The sequence below is a fragment of the Arachis hypogaea genome, chromosome 12, assembly GCF_003086295.3.
Source record: "Arachis hypogaea cultivar Tifrunner chromosome 12, arahy.Tifrunner.gnm2.J5K5, whole genome shotgun sequence".
In the NCBI taxonomy this organism is placed as follows: Eukaryota; Viridiplantae; Streptophyta; class Magnoliopsida; order Fabales; family Fabaceae; genus Arachis; species Arachis hypogaea.
The window spans coordinates 116,493,158-116,509,385 of record NC_092047.1 but is presented as its reverse complement, the minus strand read 5'-3'; the positions used below and the strand labels follow the sequence as shown (position 1 = coordinate 116,509,385).

General features: G+C 29.8%; 3 protein-coding genes across 3 annotated transcripts; 2 read left to right on the top strand and 1 right to left on the bottom strand.

The window, feature by feature from the left end:
* Positions 1–4,192: 4,192 nt before the first annotated feature.
* LOC112730668 (uncharacterized) lies at positions 4,193–6,190 on the top strand. The gene is made up of 2 exons (XM_072208460.1): positions 4,193–5,606; positions 5,706–6,190. The coding sequence occupies exons 1-2, from the start codon at positions 4,193–4,195 to the stop codon at positions 6,188–6,190; spliced, it is 1,899 nt and encodes a 632-aa protein (XP_072064561.1).
* Positions 6,191–8,435: 2,245 nt separating this feature from the next.
* LOC112728606 (uncharacterized) lies at positions 8,436–11,170 on the bottom strand. Its single transcript, XM_025778822.3, has 4 exons — positions 11,016–11,170; positions 10,688–10,847; positions 10,408–10,562; positions 8,436–9,741 (listed from the first exon to the last, which is right to left on the bottom strand). The coding sequence occupies exons 2-4, from the start codon at positions 10,807–10,809 to the stop codon at positions 8,867–8,869; spliced, it is 1,152 nt and encodes a 383-aa protein (XP_025634607.1). The 5' UTR covers positions 10,810–10,847; positions 11,016–11,170; the 3' UTR covers positions 8,436–8,866.
* Positions 11,171–15,065: 3,895 nt separating this feature from the next.
* On the top strand, positions 15,066–16,199 carry LOC112728605 (uncharacterized). The gene is made up of 2 exons (XM_025778821.2): positions 15,066–15,380; positions 15,496–16,199. Exons 1-2 carry the CDS (start codon positions 15,149–15,151, stop codon positions 15,630–15,632), a joined length of 369 nt encoding a protein of 122 aa, XP_025634606.1. The 5' UTR covers positions 15,066–15,148; the 3' UTR covers positions 15,633–16,199.
* Positions 16,200–16,228: the final 29 nt, after the last annotated feature.

Genomic DNA, 16,228 nt, shown 5'->3' with positions numbered 1-16,228 from the left:
GTTTTGATAAACTACATACTTGATCTTAGTTAAAAGAAGTCCTTGAACAATTATAGAAATATAAAAAAAAGAACATTCATTTAATATGAAAAAAAACATCTTAATACTTAACAAAAGAAACATCTAATTATATTTTAACAAAAATAATTAAATATCTATAAAATTTAAAAAAAATATATAAAATTCTTAAAGAAATAGAGACATTTACATTTGCAATATAAAAAAATTCGAAAAATATATAAAAGAACATCCATTTAATATAAAAAAGAAACATTCTGATACTTAATAGAAGAAACATCTATGTATATTAACTCATAGAGATTTTGAATTCATCCAAAGATATTTGGCTGGATTTTGGCTGATATACTTTTGGTTCCTAGCTTTACTCATAATTAAATAATTATGTAAAATATTTTATACTGTAAATACATTAAAATTAAATTCTAATTTATATCTAAAAATATAAAATAAAATATTAAATTAATTTAATAAAAAACAAAATATTATCGTAGCATTATTTAATTAATCAATTCATTTAGTTGAAGTTTATATACTTAAATTTTTTATTCAACTTTAATATTTACTAGTAAATTAAAAAAAATTATATTAAATATTTATTTTGATAATTAGTTCTCAAACATAAATTGAAGTAAAAATTAATTGAAATAATAATGTATTTTATATTTTCATCTATTTAAGTAACTAACTCTATTATTTTTATTATTATTATTATTATTATTATTATTATTATTATTATTATTTGAAATTAATTTTTTATTAAATAATTAAATAATTATTAAATAATTTATAAAATATATAATGATGATATGAGAGATTTCGTGTATAATTTTTTTTAAAAATACTATTTATTATATATAATTTATAAAAAATATGTTTTATTTTTATTATTGATTAAAAGATAATATATTTATCATCTTAATTAATTTTATTTATTTATTTATTTATTTATTTATTATTATATATTTAATTTATAAAAAGGTAAATTAATAATTATATTATTATTACTTATCAATATATCAATTGTTCATACTCTAACCCAAAACACAACCCAGACTTAATCAAGTTAAAAAACTCGATCTAAAAGATTGGTTTCCATCGCTTATCCGACTTCCTCCAATAAGTCGGGTTCGACATAAGCAGGGACGGATGCATTCATTGAGTAGTGGGGGCAACTGCCCCCAGTGGAATTTTAGAAATTACTTAATACTTCATAGTAAAATGTCTTAAATGCCCCCACTATATAATTTAGGGTAAAGTATATTTTTTGTCCCTGAAATTTACTAAAAGTTTCAAAAATACCCCTAAGTTTTAATTTGTTTCAATTTTATCCTTAATGTTTTCGATTTGCATCAATTTTATCCTTATCTTCAAAATTTTTGGTCAAACTATGGTCAACATTAATTTTTTCCAATAACACCCTCCAAACCCTATTCTCTTTCATCATCATCCCCAAACTCAGTAACATTCCCATCCCTCACTCCCTCTCCGATTGTCTCTTCTACCGTGTAGTCTACCTCCAGAAGAACTCCCTCTCCAGCCACCTCCCTCCGCCGCTCCTCAATCTCACCAACCTAACCTCGCCAACCTCCAACTACTCAACCTTGCTCACAACCTCCTCTCCGGCACGCTCTACCCCCCTCCCTCCTTTCCCCTTCTTTCTTCTTCTTTCTTTTTCCTCCATCCTCCTCCGCCACTGTCCCCCCCCCCCCCCGCGCCACCACACGACGCCGCCACCGTCCAACCGCACCCCCCTTCAACCAGCAACACCACCCCTTTCCCCCCTCCCTTCCCATACCCCCATCACTCCTTCCTTCCCCCTGCCGAACAGCCGCACCGCTGTGCCCACCACCGCCAGCTGCCATGCTTACCACCTCCCAACATGATTTCAATGAAGATGATAAAGGTAGAATCTTTTTGTTGAAATCTTTGAGATCATGCTTGAAGATACGGTACCCACAAAGAAGAGAAAGTAATTGAGAATCAGAAGGGACATGTACCTCTTATTTGTTATGGAGTTTTGATCTGTTGTTGCATGGAGCTGTTGTTGTGTTTTGTTATTGTTGATGTTGCTGTTGCCCTTTTTTATTTTGCTTCTTCTTCTTAAATGTTGATGGATTTGATTTCAAGTGCTTCATAGCACTTGTTGGTTGGAGCCATGGTCAGGGATTGGTGGTGGAATGCTGGGTCTTGTAATGGAGTCTTCTCCATGAAAGAGAGAAGGAGGTTATGATATACATCACTTGCGGTGGCCGGAGTTGGGACACAAACGGCGGCGGGAATGTTAGGGAGGAGTTGTTCTTGATGATGATGAAAGAGAATAGGGTTTGGGGGGGTGTTATTGAAAAAAATTAATGTTGACTATAGTTTGACCAAAAATTTTGAAGATAAGGATAAAATTGATGCAAATCGAAAACATTAAGGATAAAATTGAAACAAATTAAAACTTAGGGGTATTTTTGAAACTTTTAGTAAACTTCAGGGACAAAAAATATACTTTACCCTATAATTTATTTTGACCCCACAACCCCAAATCAAATCCCTAACCCTTCTTTTCCCAATCTTCTTCATCTGCTCCAAGCCTCCAAGCTTCGCAGCCTCCAACCTTCGCACTTCGCAGCCCGCACTCGACAGTCGGCACTCTTGTCTCTAGATATCAGAGCCACTCCGCCGCTCCGCGTCTCATCCAGTGTCACGGCTCTCTTCCCGCTGACGTTTCTGGCTCTCCGCCCTCCGCCCTCCTGTCTCCACATCTCCGCGTCTCCTTTTGCCTTCTTCTTCATCGATCGGTTCCGATCCGTTCGTCCTTCTTCTTCGAATACTGCAAATCTGCGATCTTCTTCTCTCTTTGGTTTTCAATCTTCAGTCTTCACTCTTCAGGCTTCAGCAGAGAACGCCTGGCTTTCGTCATGCTGCCGCTGAACGCCGCATAGATCCGTCACTGGCTACTGTTTACTGTGTTTTACACTTTTGCTTCCTAAAGTTCAACTGTTCAGATTCAATCTTGGATTTTTTTTGGTACAGTCATGAATCATGATTTACATATCTGCAATTCTGCTTATTCACTTATTTGTTTCATTGTTGTTTGATAACTGATTTAGTTGTTAATTGTGAATTTGTATTGAATATTTGATTTTGTTCTGATGTAATGCAAGTTTAGTTTGATTAATTTATTTGTTAATTGTTTTTGTGCATTGATTTAATTATTTTTGAAGACTTAATTTGTTCTGATGTATAAATACGAGAAAACAATATAAATCAGTCAATAATTAACTAATAGTCTAATATTGATTTTGAATTTTTGGATGTCAAAAGTAGAAATCTTCTGATGATTCCTTTTAATGATCTGATATATATTTGTTGTCTTGTTGATTAAGATGAAGCATTCTATTTGTTGCATCAGATTGGGAATTTTTAATTCTTTCATAGCAGCTTGATTACCTAATACCTTCCTCTTGATTGGAATTCACAAGCATGAAGCATCCTCTTTAAGCAATGATAAGGCAAAGAAATGAGTGGCTAATAAGAGAGACTGAAAATTATTTTCTTGTTGTTTTATTTAAATTATTTTGTTGGAATTCACAAATCACAAGCATTCTCTATTTCTCTTTAAGCAATGATAAAGCAAATTCTCTTTAAGCAATGATAAGGCAAAGAAATGAGTGGCTGACAAGAGAGGCTAAATATTATTTTGTTGTTGTTTTATTTAAATTATTTTGTTGTATACTTGTATTTATAATTTTATATTGTAATTTTTAATTTGTGTAGAATTGTGTATTTATAATTTTATACTTGTATTTATAATTTTGTATTTATATTTTATCTTATTAGTAATGGAGAAATATTTCAAAAGAACCTCATCATTGGAGATTGGATCCCAAAACAATTCATCGACCTCTTCTAATAAAAGGAGGTTTTTAGAATTCAAAGTAGATAATCTTATAGCAGATCCAGGACAACGACCAAAGATTTCAAGTTATCACCCGAATGACAGAGACAAAGTTAGATGTGCATATTTACAAAAAGGTCCTTGTCAACCAAGGACTCATGATTTTCCGCAAACTGCTTGTGGTTCTTCTTTTCGAAGATTTAATCCTAATTGGTTTGATGACTATGGCAACTGGTTAGAGTATAGTATATCAAAAGATGCTTTTTTTGTCTTTGTTGTTATCTTATGAAACCTGAGACTGAAGGTGGTGATGCTTTTGTAACTACTGGCTTTTCAAATTGGAAAAAAAAGGAGAGACTACAAATTCATGTTGGGATTCATGATAGCGCTCATAATCAAGCTTGGAGAAAATGTGAAGCACTTATGAGACCAAAACAACACATCACTGCTGCTATTGAAAAACAATCTGAGCAAGCTAAAAAGAATTATCAAATTCACTTGACAGCAACAATTGATTGTATTAGATTTCTTTTGCGACAAGGATTGGCCTTTCGTGGTAATGATGAGACAGATGATTCTGTTAACCAAGGAAATTTTTTGGAACTTCTAAACTTTCTTGCACAACATAATGAAGAGATTGGTCGTGCTTTCAAAAATGCTCGTGGGAATCTTAAACTAATAGCACCCTCAATTCAAAAAGATATTGTAAGAGCTGCTGCAAGGGAAACGACAAAAGTTATTGTAGATGATCTTGGGGATGAATTATTTGCTGTATTGGTTGATGAAGCCCGTGACATTTCTATTAAGGAGCAAATGTCAGTTTGCTTAAGGTATGTGAACAAAGAAGGACAAGTTAGGGAGCATTTTCTTGGTCTTGTTCATGTTTCTAATACTAATGCTTTATCTCTAAAATTAGCATTGGAGTCATTATTAGAAACATATAATTTAAGTTTATCAAGAGTACGTGGACAAGGATATGATGGTGCAAGTAACATGCAAGGAGAATTTAATGGTTTGAAAACTTTGATATTGAAAGAAAATTCTTATGCTTTCTATGTACATTGCTTTGCTCACCAACTTCAGTTAGCTCTTGTAACGGTTGCAAAAAAACAAGTTGAAATTGCTTTGCTTTTTAATTTGTTAACTAATTTATGCAATGTTGTTGGAGTTTCGTGTAAACGAAGAGATATGCTTCGTGATAGTCAAATGACTAAGACAATTGAAGCACTAAAAAGTGGAGAAATTTCTAGTGGGCGTGGTTTGAATCAAGAAACAACTTTAAAAAGAGTTGGAGACACTAGATGGGGTTCACATTACGGAACTATACTTAGATTAATTTCTTTATTTCCTTCTGTGGTTAATGTTCTTGAATATGTTGAGGAAGATAGAAATAATTCAGAACAAAGAGCTGAAGCATGTCATTTATTGAATGTCATTCAATCCTTTGAATTCATTTTCAACTTGCACTTGATGAAAAATATCTTGGGAGTTACTAATGAGTTATCTCAAGCGTTACAAAGGAATGATCAAGACATTGTAAATGCTATGGCATTAGTCAAAGTGTCTAAGCAACGGTTGCAAAATATAAGAGATGATGGCTGGTCTCTTTTACTTGACGAAGTCTCACTGTTTTGTGACAAACATGATATTACTGTTCCAATCATGGATGATATATTTGTGTCACAAGGAAGATCAAGACGCAAAGCTCAAAAGATATCAAATTTGCATCATTTTCAAGTTGAGATATTCTATCAAGTAGTTGATAGACAACTTCAAGAACTCAATAATCGTTTTACAGAGGTGAATACTGAATTGCTTCTTTGCATAGCTTGTTTGAATCCAAGACACTCATTTTTTGCATTTGATAAGGAGAAGTTGATCCAGTTAGCTCAATTCTATCCATTAGAATTTTCTTCCACTCAACTTTTGGCACTTGACAGTCAACTTGAGAACTTCATACTAGATGTGCGTTCTGATGATCAATTCTCAGACTTAAATGGAATTAGTGCTCTTTCTCAGAAGTTGGTTGAGACTCGAAAAAATATTGTTTATCCATTAGTGTTTCTTCTTTTGAAGTTAGCTTTAGTTTTGCCCGTAGCAACTGCATCAGTTGAAAGAACTTTTTCTGCTATGAACATCATAAAGAGTCGACTTCGGATGGGAGACGAATTTTTAAATGATTGTTTAGTGACATACATAGAAAGAGAGACATTTGATTGTATTGACAATGAAAAGATTATTCAATCTTTTCAAAATATGAAACCTAGAAGAATGGAATTCTAAATTATGTGTTATTATTTTGAATTATTATTTTATTTTAATTTATTGGTTAAATAATTTAAAAAATATTCCTATTTTATAACATTAATTATAAAAATTATTATTATATTATATATATTTTGCCCCCACTGAAAAAATTTTCTGGATCCGTCACTGGACATAAGCAAGCAACCAACACCTATCCAAACGAGTAACTGCCTCCTCAAATCTTTCACCTATTTTTAGAAGAGAGATCTTAACAACCCTAAAATAAAGGGCTGGTTATTATCCACCATTATTAAAGGCGGAGCTACTTTAACAGTGGTTATTGGTTCATTCGCTATAAATATACTGACACACTGAGGTAAACTTAAGTTTCAATACTCTAAACCTACTTAACCTCTTACTAACTTAAGCATTAGAGTGTCTTGCAAATACCACCCCCGACCCACCTATTCCAACACATACTTACAACTCGAACGACGACTTCCAGACGTGAACAAGTCAAAAACCACCATTTTTCAACGTTTGAGTCTTCTATTCGAGTCCAATAATCATCCGATTTTAAATAAACCTAGGAACATCAATATTGTTCTCATTGCTTAAAACTTTTGAATTTATTATTGGCCATCAAAACCTACCCTTTTTTTTAATTTAATAATCTCATAACATACTTCATTCACATTTTTAAACATTATTAACTTATTATTAACAAAAAAAAAAAATTCTCTCTCTCTAGCATTCTTCTTGTGATATTTCTAATAATTTCTGTATGCATATGTATTATTGTTTCTTCAAATGTCACTACCATCTTGTTCTTGGTATATATTAACTGATGACGACTAGTCAACCAAATCCATTTTATAATCTCCATGAGCCAAACAAATTAATTATCATCTGACTTTTCTCATTTTGGCAGCACGTTACTACATGCGACAATTACTTCTCCATATGTCGGATGTGATAAAATTAAAAAAACTATATTGTAGAAAAAAGATAACCAACTTGTTATCTTTAAACACTTCTCACATAGCGAATTTAAACTAATTAGAAATCAGTACTAGCTTCCGTTATTGATCCTTAATTTGTTGTATATGAATCGTTAATTGCCTTGTTGCATTGTTACATCTCTAAACTTCTTTCTTCTATATGAACATTGAATAGTTTCATGCATGCTTTCTGGAATAACCTAAATCCTAGGAAGTTAAATTCAATAATTCAAGCCACGTATTCATCAATGTGAAAATGTCGGTGTAAACTAGCTAGCCTAGTTGGGTTTAACACTTGTCTTTTTCACAGCATGCATAATATAATGAGTTATTTGTACGGATTTAATAACTAACCTATGCTCTAAGTATACAAATTAAAGTTGTTAGTAATATAAAATTTTAAATAATTTATTTTAATAAATTTAAAATAAATACATTGAGAATTTAAATTTTATATTGTTTTTTTTTTAAAGAATTTTTTAACTGATAACTTTGTCATATGTGCTAAACTCTAAAAAAAATAAATATATTATTTTATATCACTACTTAACTTTTTCCGTAGATATTATAAATTAATTCATTTTTATTATAAAAAAAGGTGAGATATTCATAATATAATATAGATAAAAAATGAGTCTATTCATCATCAGTATAGAAAACTAAGTTAAAAAAATGTTTTTACCATGAATTATTTAATTATTTTCATCAAGATTAGAATGCATCAAAGTATCCTACATATGTATAAGTTGCTGCACTAATTAAGACATAGAATAATTGGTTTTGGAATCAAAATTGGATTCTCTTCAATTATGATGGGTGATGGCACCCCATGAATCGTCTATGATTGAGAGGCTAACCAATAAGTCAATAACTAACTCATGCACAAGAAATTAAAACATTATTAGAATGAAAATTCAAACCTTGCTCTGGACGGACCAAGTCATTAACCTTATCACAATATTGATCTCATTATTATATACATCTTATGTATGTACCGTGATATATTAATAATTTTATCATCTCCCCGTTTTTTTCTTTTACATCAAATGGGGAAATTTTAATATAAATGTATATATTTTTAACATGAAGGTGTGTACTATATATAGGGGATATCTTTTTCGTCTATTTTTTTCTACTTTACCTTTATTTTTTATTTTTATATATCAAAATTACTTAATAAAAGAGTAAAAATAGTTATTAATTTGATTAATATCATATTTATTATAATTATTGACATTTTTCAAGAATAAGTTCATCTAGATAAAATAAATACATTATAATTTTTGTATAGATAAATTAAAGTTAATATATATATATATCTATCATTACAATAATAAAGTACCAAAACTACTGTACCAATTACATATATAGCTATGAACATGAAGCAATTTCTAAGATCAATAACTCTAGGTATGTTAAAAATGTTACAAGAAGCTGCACCTTAATTTCCAGATCTGAAAATAAAATTAGTTGTGAGACCAATAATAACATATGATCAATAATAACAAATTCATTAACCACATGTTAATAATAACAAGGTGGAAAACTCAGGTGCAGTCGACTTTACGTGAAGTTGATACGTGAGAGTTGTTAGATGAAAATTCAGTCAAATCAGTCAAATCATCTAACGGCTCTCAGTATCAACTTCACGTAAAGTCGACTTCACTTGAGTTTTCACCTAATAACAAAGTCATCATCATTATTATTATTATTAGAACATGGCATAACCAATAGTAGCATTCACATCCATCTTTTGAAACCCTTTTCTCACTTGAGACAAGTCTTTTCTTGCAATCTCAAACTCAGCTTCAGCAGCAGCAAGTTCCCCTCTCAATTTCTTCATCTTAATTTCCAAACCAACAACATGATCAACCAATTTCTTCAATTTCTTTGTTTTTTGCAAGTGAGCCTTCACACTCAATGCAGCCTCAACATAAGGCTGAAGCCAAGCCAATTCAAACCCTGAAGACTTCTCAAGTTCATCCCACAAACCTTGAAGGGTTTTTATGTCATTGTCATCAATGTCCTTAACCTTCTTTGTCTTAAGAAAGTGAAGAACTTGGCCTAATGATGTGAATGCCCATAACCTAAAAGCTTGAGTCCTATTCTTTTGGCTTTGTAAAAGTGAAGGGTGCCATGTGCAAACTTCTTCTAACAATGGAATGTGATCTTTTAAGAAGGTTTGCAAATCTATTAGGTCTCTTAGTCTTAGTTGTTTTTTTGATGAAGCTTGGATTTCACTATTAGTACCTAATGATTCATTTGGACTAGACCTTGATGATGATTGTGATGATGATGTTGAGGGGCTATTTGTAATTTCATCACATGAGGATCGAAGATTAGCATGATTTGTTGTTGGAGGTGATGGATTATTATTAGTGTTATTATTTTCTAAGATGGAATCATCATTGATTGGGTTGATAATGTTGGTGTCTAGAGGTGGTGGAAAATTGGAGACACAAATGTGTGCTTCAATGATGCATGTGTTCCTCACAATGTAACCTTGTCTAAGGTCATGGAAGTCTTTTAGATTCATGAAGAATGAACCCCAGCATCTATGTCCTCCATTGAATTTCTGTTGTGTCTCTACAATTCATAGGTAAAGGAAAAAAAAACTCCAATATAAGATATTTTATTTACAGTAGTGCTAGGAGACCAGCACATTTTGTGATTTGTAATCATTAATTAATTATTATTAATATTTTTAATGATATAAGATTACATTTAAAAGTATAGAATTACACACTCTTTTTTTAGTGATTAAATTATAATTAGATTTTAATAAAAGTGCTCACCTTTGACACTTTCTTATTTATTTATATATAAAAACATTATTTTAAAATTTTCACATCATATCATTATTCTATTGTTCAACATCATTAGAATAATATTTCAATATATATTTTGTGTTAGTATCTAATTTTGATATATATTTAACATGATTATATTATAATACATATAATAATTTCATATGACAAAATCAATAAAAAAATTAAGTATGTTTAATTGTTTATCTATATTATTTTTGTGAAACAATAATCTAGCACACTTGTTTGAGAATATTAACAGTTTGTTTTATCACTCTAAATCTTATGATTATTTTTATTGGAAGAATAAAAATCACTCTAAATTTTATATTTTGCGATTTTAAATAATGTTACACATTTGCTATGCTAATACTATATATACATTAAAATCAACAAAAAATTAAGAAAACAACTAAATAAGATTAGACATGGGTAGGTGGCTTACCCTTTACAATTGACTTTCTTCTATCAACTTGATTGATTAGAGCCAACTTGAAGAAAGTGTTTCTTGTCCATCCATAAGGAGGTAAATTATCAGCAACCATCAAATACAATGAAAAATGATTCACATCGTTCCTCAGTGGATGCACAAGAAGCTTCCTATCACATAAAAATCCAGACACATACATACTTTAAGTTAAGAGATCGATATTAATAAAATTTCACAAATTCAATAGAAAATAAAGTTTAAAAATTTGATACATGTTTTTAATTTATATAATTACCATGTATAGCCACGTATTTTGAAAGCCTTGGAGCTTAATTTGGTGATATCTTTCTTTGTGAAATCTTCAATTTTCCAAGTGAATATCTCAAAATCAACACTACTTCCCACCTTATTTCTCATTCCGTTTGGTGCATCTGGCGGCTACTATGACAAACTAGCTAATTTATGACAAATAAAAAAAAAATCAAAAGAAATTAATTATTAGTTCAAACTAATTTAAGAAAAATAATTAAAAAACACATGAAAAATTGAAAATTACTTAATTATTTTTCCCAAACAATAAAAGAAATAAAAAAAGAAAAACCAATTGGGGGGAGGGTGGGTACCAGATTTTGGAACATGAAGATGAAGCTAGAGCTTTGAGTTTTAGGTGGTGATGATGAAGATGAATATGATAGTTTGGAATGAAAGAAACTGATGAGAGAATAATGAAAGAGAAAGAGTGATTGTTTAATGCTAGAGTGGTAATATATTGTGAATCAATTAGTCAAGTCAACGAACAAGATTCTTCTTATGCAAGGAAGCATGTTATCTAGCTTAGCTTGTACTATATTTAAATTAATTAATTCAAGGTGTTATTAGAAATATCAAGGAAAGAGCATGAGCAGAATTTGGACGTTAGGGGTCACTTTCTACTGTTCCACAATAGTATATTCTGACCCTTTTATATATTAAAAAATACAAAATAAATTTTTAATAATTAATGAATGATTTGTGAGAATCCTAATAGGTAATTAAAAATTAAAAAATATTCAGAGCTTGTTTTCATAAAATAATTAATACTAAATCTACTTAAACTTGTTTAACAGATAAATACTTCAGGGATGTTTTAATTATTTGATGTGTAATCTAGAATTTGAATAAGCTAAGCTTAGGTATACCTCCTTACCTGGATAATAATAACTTTTTTTAACAGAATGAAAATAAGTCAACAATAAAATATGTAGGTTATTAATACACACCTAGCTAATAGTAGGGATACTATTATATATTTAATTTTAATGTATTGATTTTATAAAATTATTTAATTATATTTATTTTTTATAAATATTTACATAATAAATATAAAAAATAATTATTTTTATTAACATAATGTTATATAATTAGACATTTATTTAAAATTATTTTACACGAATTGTACACCAAAGTTAAGTTCATTATCATATTATTCTTTTTCGTTTGATTGGTTCCCATTTCAATAAACAGGTATCCGATATGAATCTTTATATATATATTTTTATTAGCAAATTTATATTTTTTCCAAATAAAATACAATTATATTCTTTAACTACTTGATGCGGATGTTCTGTTTTATATGCATTCTCTCTTTATCATTAATTTGTGTGCTAATAATAATGACATACATACAGATCGCAAATTATAATAGCTGTGGTCCATTATTTCGTGATAGATAATGACCATAGCCTATATTTAATTCTCTTTTCTGTTTTTCAAAATAAAATAAATAGATTTGATATGATAGCTGGATACAATGCTAATCAGATCACCTCAGTTCTGTTGAATTTTCCTATATTTATCAAATTCTTCCAACACATTAATTAATATTAATATTTATGTACTATTTTTCGGTAGGTAGAAAATATTTGCATACATCATTATTTTCGATTTATTATGTGGTGATGTGTATTATACACAAACACTGATTTAAATAGGCATTATTAGAACTGGTCATAAGTATATATATAAATTCGAGAAGAATGCGAAAAAGTTAGAACTGGTCACATCGAAAAGTAAACATTCTAATCCGCATAATAATCATGTCATTTGTTTAAGGTTTTGCATATGTATGTCGTCATGCATTATATCATATAAATCATTTAATTTAGATTATTCATGAACTTCATCATAATTATTGATGATCAAACTGATAATAAATTTACATAAATAATGTGCCCATGAAATCAAGCAAATTAAAAAAAAAATGCAAACATGCACTAAATATTAATAACAATACAAAAAAGAGATTTTTTAAACATAAATAATTAATTTTTTTTCCAGTTCCCGATCGGGTCAAAGATAAAAATATATTCTTTATAGGTTAAAGTATAAGCCCAATAGAAATTTGGATTAATCCTTATCTTGCACACAAAATTTTCGATCAACATTGAAGAAGGCATCAACAATATAATGATGATAACAATATAATAAAATCTGATAAAGGACTTGATATATATAGGTTTTATCAAAATAAAAAATATTAAAATATTTAATTAAAAAAAATATATTTATATGTAATATACTAAATTCAATCTTTACAATAATATTTAAATTTTTAAAATATTTAAAATATAAAAAATATAACAAATTTAAAATTTTTAATATCTATTTTAATTATAAAAAATTATTTTTATATTATTTATATTTTAATAAGTTTAGACAAATCTGACAGATTTATTATACTATTTTATGAACTTGAATTTGATTTATTAATAAAATTAAATTTTTAAATTAATTTAAAATTAAATTTATTTTATAACAGGTCATACCAAATCGAATGTAGGCCAACTTATAGATCTTAACAGGCCACCTCACTTATTTCTTCTCCTAACTATAACTACGTATGAACCCTAATAACCTTAATTGCTTATTTCTATAAATACTTGAAAAATAATTGCCTAAGATCAATTAAGTATAGTCGAAGTATGTTTATAGGTATCACCCAACTTTTCATTTTGGAGCTTGTTGTAACTTATGATTTCCAAATTCTTAGTTACCGAACAAATATGCATTTGTAACTTTTTTGGTGACTACGTCCATATAGAATTTGTGATAGCAGTTCGGAATCTTCGAATCGCGAATCGCGATTAATATATATTACGTCATAATTAATATTATAATATATTTATTTGTTGTGGAATATACCAGCATCGTTGCTTATAGTATTCCTTCAATTTCGGATAATATTCAAAGTAAACTAAATTTAGTCTACATAAAACACTTGCACCAATTTATGGTTGTATGTGCCCCAATATTTAATATAACTAGTCAAGCTAAAGAATACATATATATTCATATAATTACCAGGATGCTTCTCTTATGTTGAATATTGTTACAAAATTGAGAATTTAAGGATTTAATTAATTAACTTAACTAATCTTTGTCGGTTAATTAAATTCATAAAAATAAATAAATAAGTATTTATACAAGCTTTTGGGGGGTCCTTATATATACTCATTGAGTCCACAAACCAACTCTTAAGTATTTTTAAAAGGATATATTTGGATTGCGTCATATAGACATGGCAAATAAAGGATGTATTTTAATATCAATTATTGTTATATGTTTTTTAGCGTTTGTTCTGTTGTGGAAAGCCATTGTTGGCAACACTTTTCTTCAATGTTTTACACGTAGTCAATCTTTATGCATGCATATGCCTTTGCTGCTGCCAGGTATCAAAACAGTCTTCAGTAAAGAGACACACAAAAACAGAGTCTTAAGTTTATATCTTTTATTTATTTGGAGCTACACAGTTACTCAATATATATTCATGAACCTGGATATGTTTGTGTTGAGTTTGGGGATAATTATTTTCTAAAAGCATTAAATTTTATTTGAAAGACAATAATTAAGAAAACATATCATATCATTTATGAATAATAATAATAATAATGTTAGGGGTGTTTATGGATCGGATCATATCCGCAGATTCGCGATAAATATTTGTATCCGATCCGGAAATTACGGATACGGTCCGATTCGCAGAATTATTGGATCAGATAGGATCTTATCTGCACTTTTTACGGATCGAATTGCGGATATCTGTTCTACATTCGCATATCTGATCTGCGGATTCGCACAATAATAATTAAAAATAAATAAATATACATATGCTTGGTATTATATTTACTTATTTGTATGTTTTAATTAATAATTATTATTTGCCAATGAGTAATAGCTCAAATGGTATAGTCTCCCCATACTCAATTAAGAGGTTGCGGGTTCGAGTCTCCTATCTTTGGTAAAAAAAAAAAAAAAAAAAAATTAATAATTATTATTTATATATTGTATTATTTTATTTTTATTTTTTAAAAAAAGTTTGATTAAAAATATTTTAGGAATAAATAAGTTTAAAAGTGTGAAAAAAATATTTTTATTCAATTGTTTAAATAAAAATATTATTAAAAAGAGAAGATTCAATTATGCAAATATATTCGATATCTAATTCGATCTGCACATTTGCGGGTCGAATCCGACACTAAAAATTGTGAATATCATATCCGATCTTATCGGATGAAAATAGTGCGAATCAGATCAAATTTTCGATCATATTCGATTCGATCCAATTCGTGTACACCCCTAATAATGTAGAACCATTATATTATTTTTTTTCTTTTACATGGGCTCTAAAAGAGGGACAAAAGTATCATAATAGCATATGAAATAAAAGAGTTGTAGTGTGTTATTATTGTTCACATATGACACACAAATTAAAGAAATAATGGAGGAAGGTGGTGGTGGAGAAGAGAGGAGGATGAAGATGAAGGCGATGGTGGCCATAGATGAGAGTGAGGGAAGCTTCTATGCTCTAAAATGGGCCCTTGATAACTTCTTCAGCACTATATCCATTGACAATAATAACAACAATGAAGAAGGCAGCATAATGGTGTATCTTGTTAATGTTCAATCCAAATTCCAACAACATATCTACCCTGTTGGAGTTGCTGGAGCTGGTTTTTACCCTAATCCTTATTTCAATCCTTTTCATTAGTTTAAAAAAAATGTAGCATAACTTGTGTTGAGATATATTAATTAAACTTGGTTTTTCATTATGTGTATTATAATTAGGGAAACATAAGCATCAGAGCCAAAAGAAAATGGAAAATCTGAATCAACTTTATTATGCTAAAAGGAGTAATCACATGGAGATGCACAAAGAGGCATTACTGAATGCAAGAAACACCATCATATTAGTTGCTGTTTGATTGCAACTGTGACTTTTGCTGCTGGTATTGCTCCTCCTGGTGGTGTATACCAAGAAGGACCAATGAAGGGGAAGTAAATGGTTATCTGTGATGCTGATAGCACTTGGTTGTGGCTCTCTTGGGACAATCTTCATTGGTCTTAGTGTGTTGCTGGTTGAACATTGGCTGAGGAAATCCAAGTGGAAAAATACAAGAAAGGAAGGTGCAAACTCTGATGGAGAGAGAGAGTCAAACCTCAGATGTTGAGAGCTCTTATTTACATGGCTACCATTCATACTGATAAATTTAGTTTGGTTCATAATGAAAATAATGTGTCACCATCCCTACAATAGTGGTCAATTATGTATACATTTCATACAAGAATTCATAGAAAGCTACTTGATCAGTTGATCTTTAATCTATGGGTGAATACCCCATCCCGGCCCCTGATAATTTTTTCGAAGGGCTACGAGGCCCCGAACACAAAAAATATCCATTTCAGCCCCTGATCATGATATAGGACTGTGTTGTTTGCCATGACAAGGAACTCTCAATAAACTAATACAATGCATTTTTATATTTGGTCTATGCAGGGCTTCAGTTTTACTCCTTCCTAG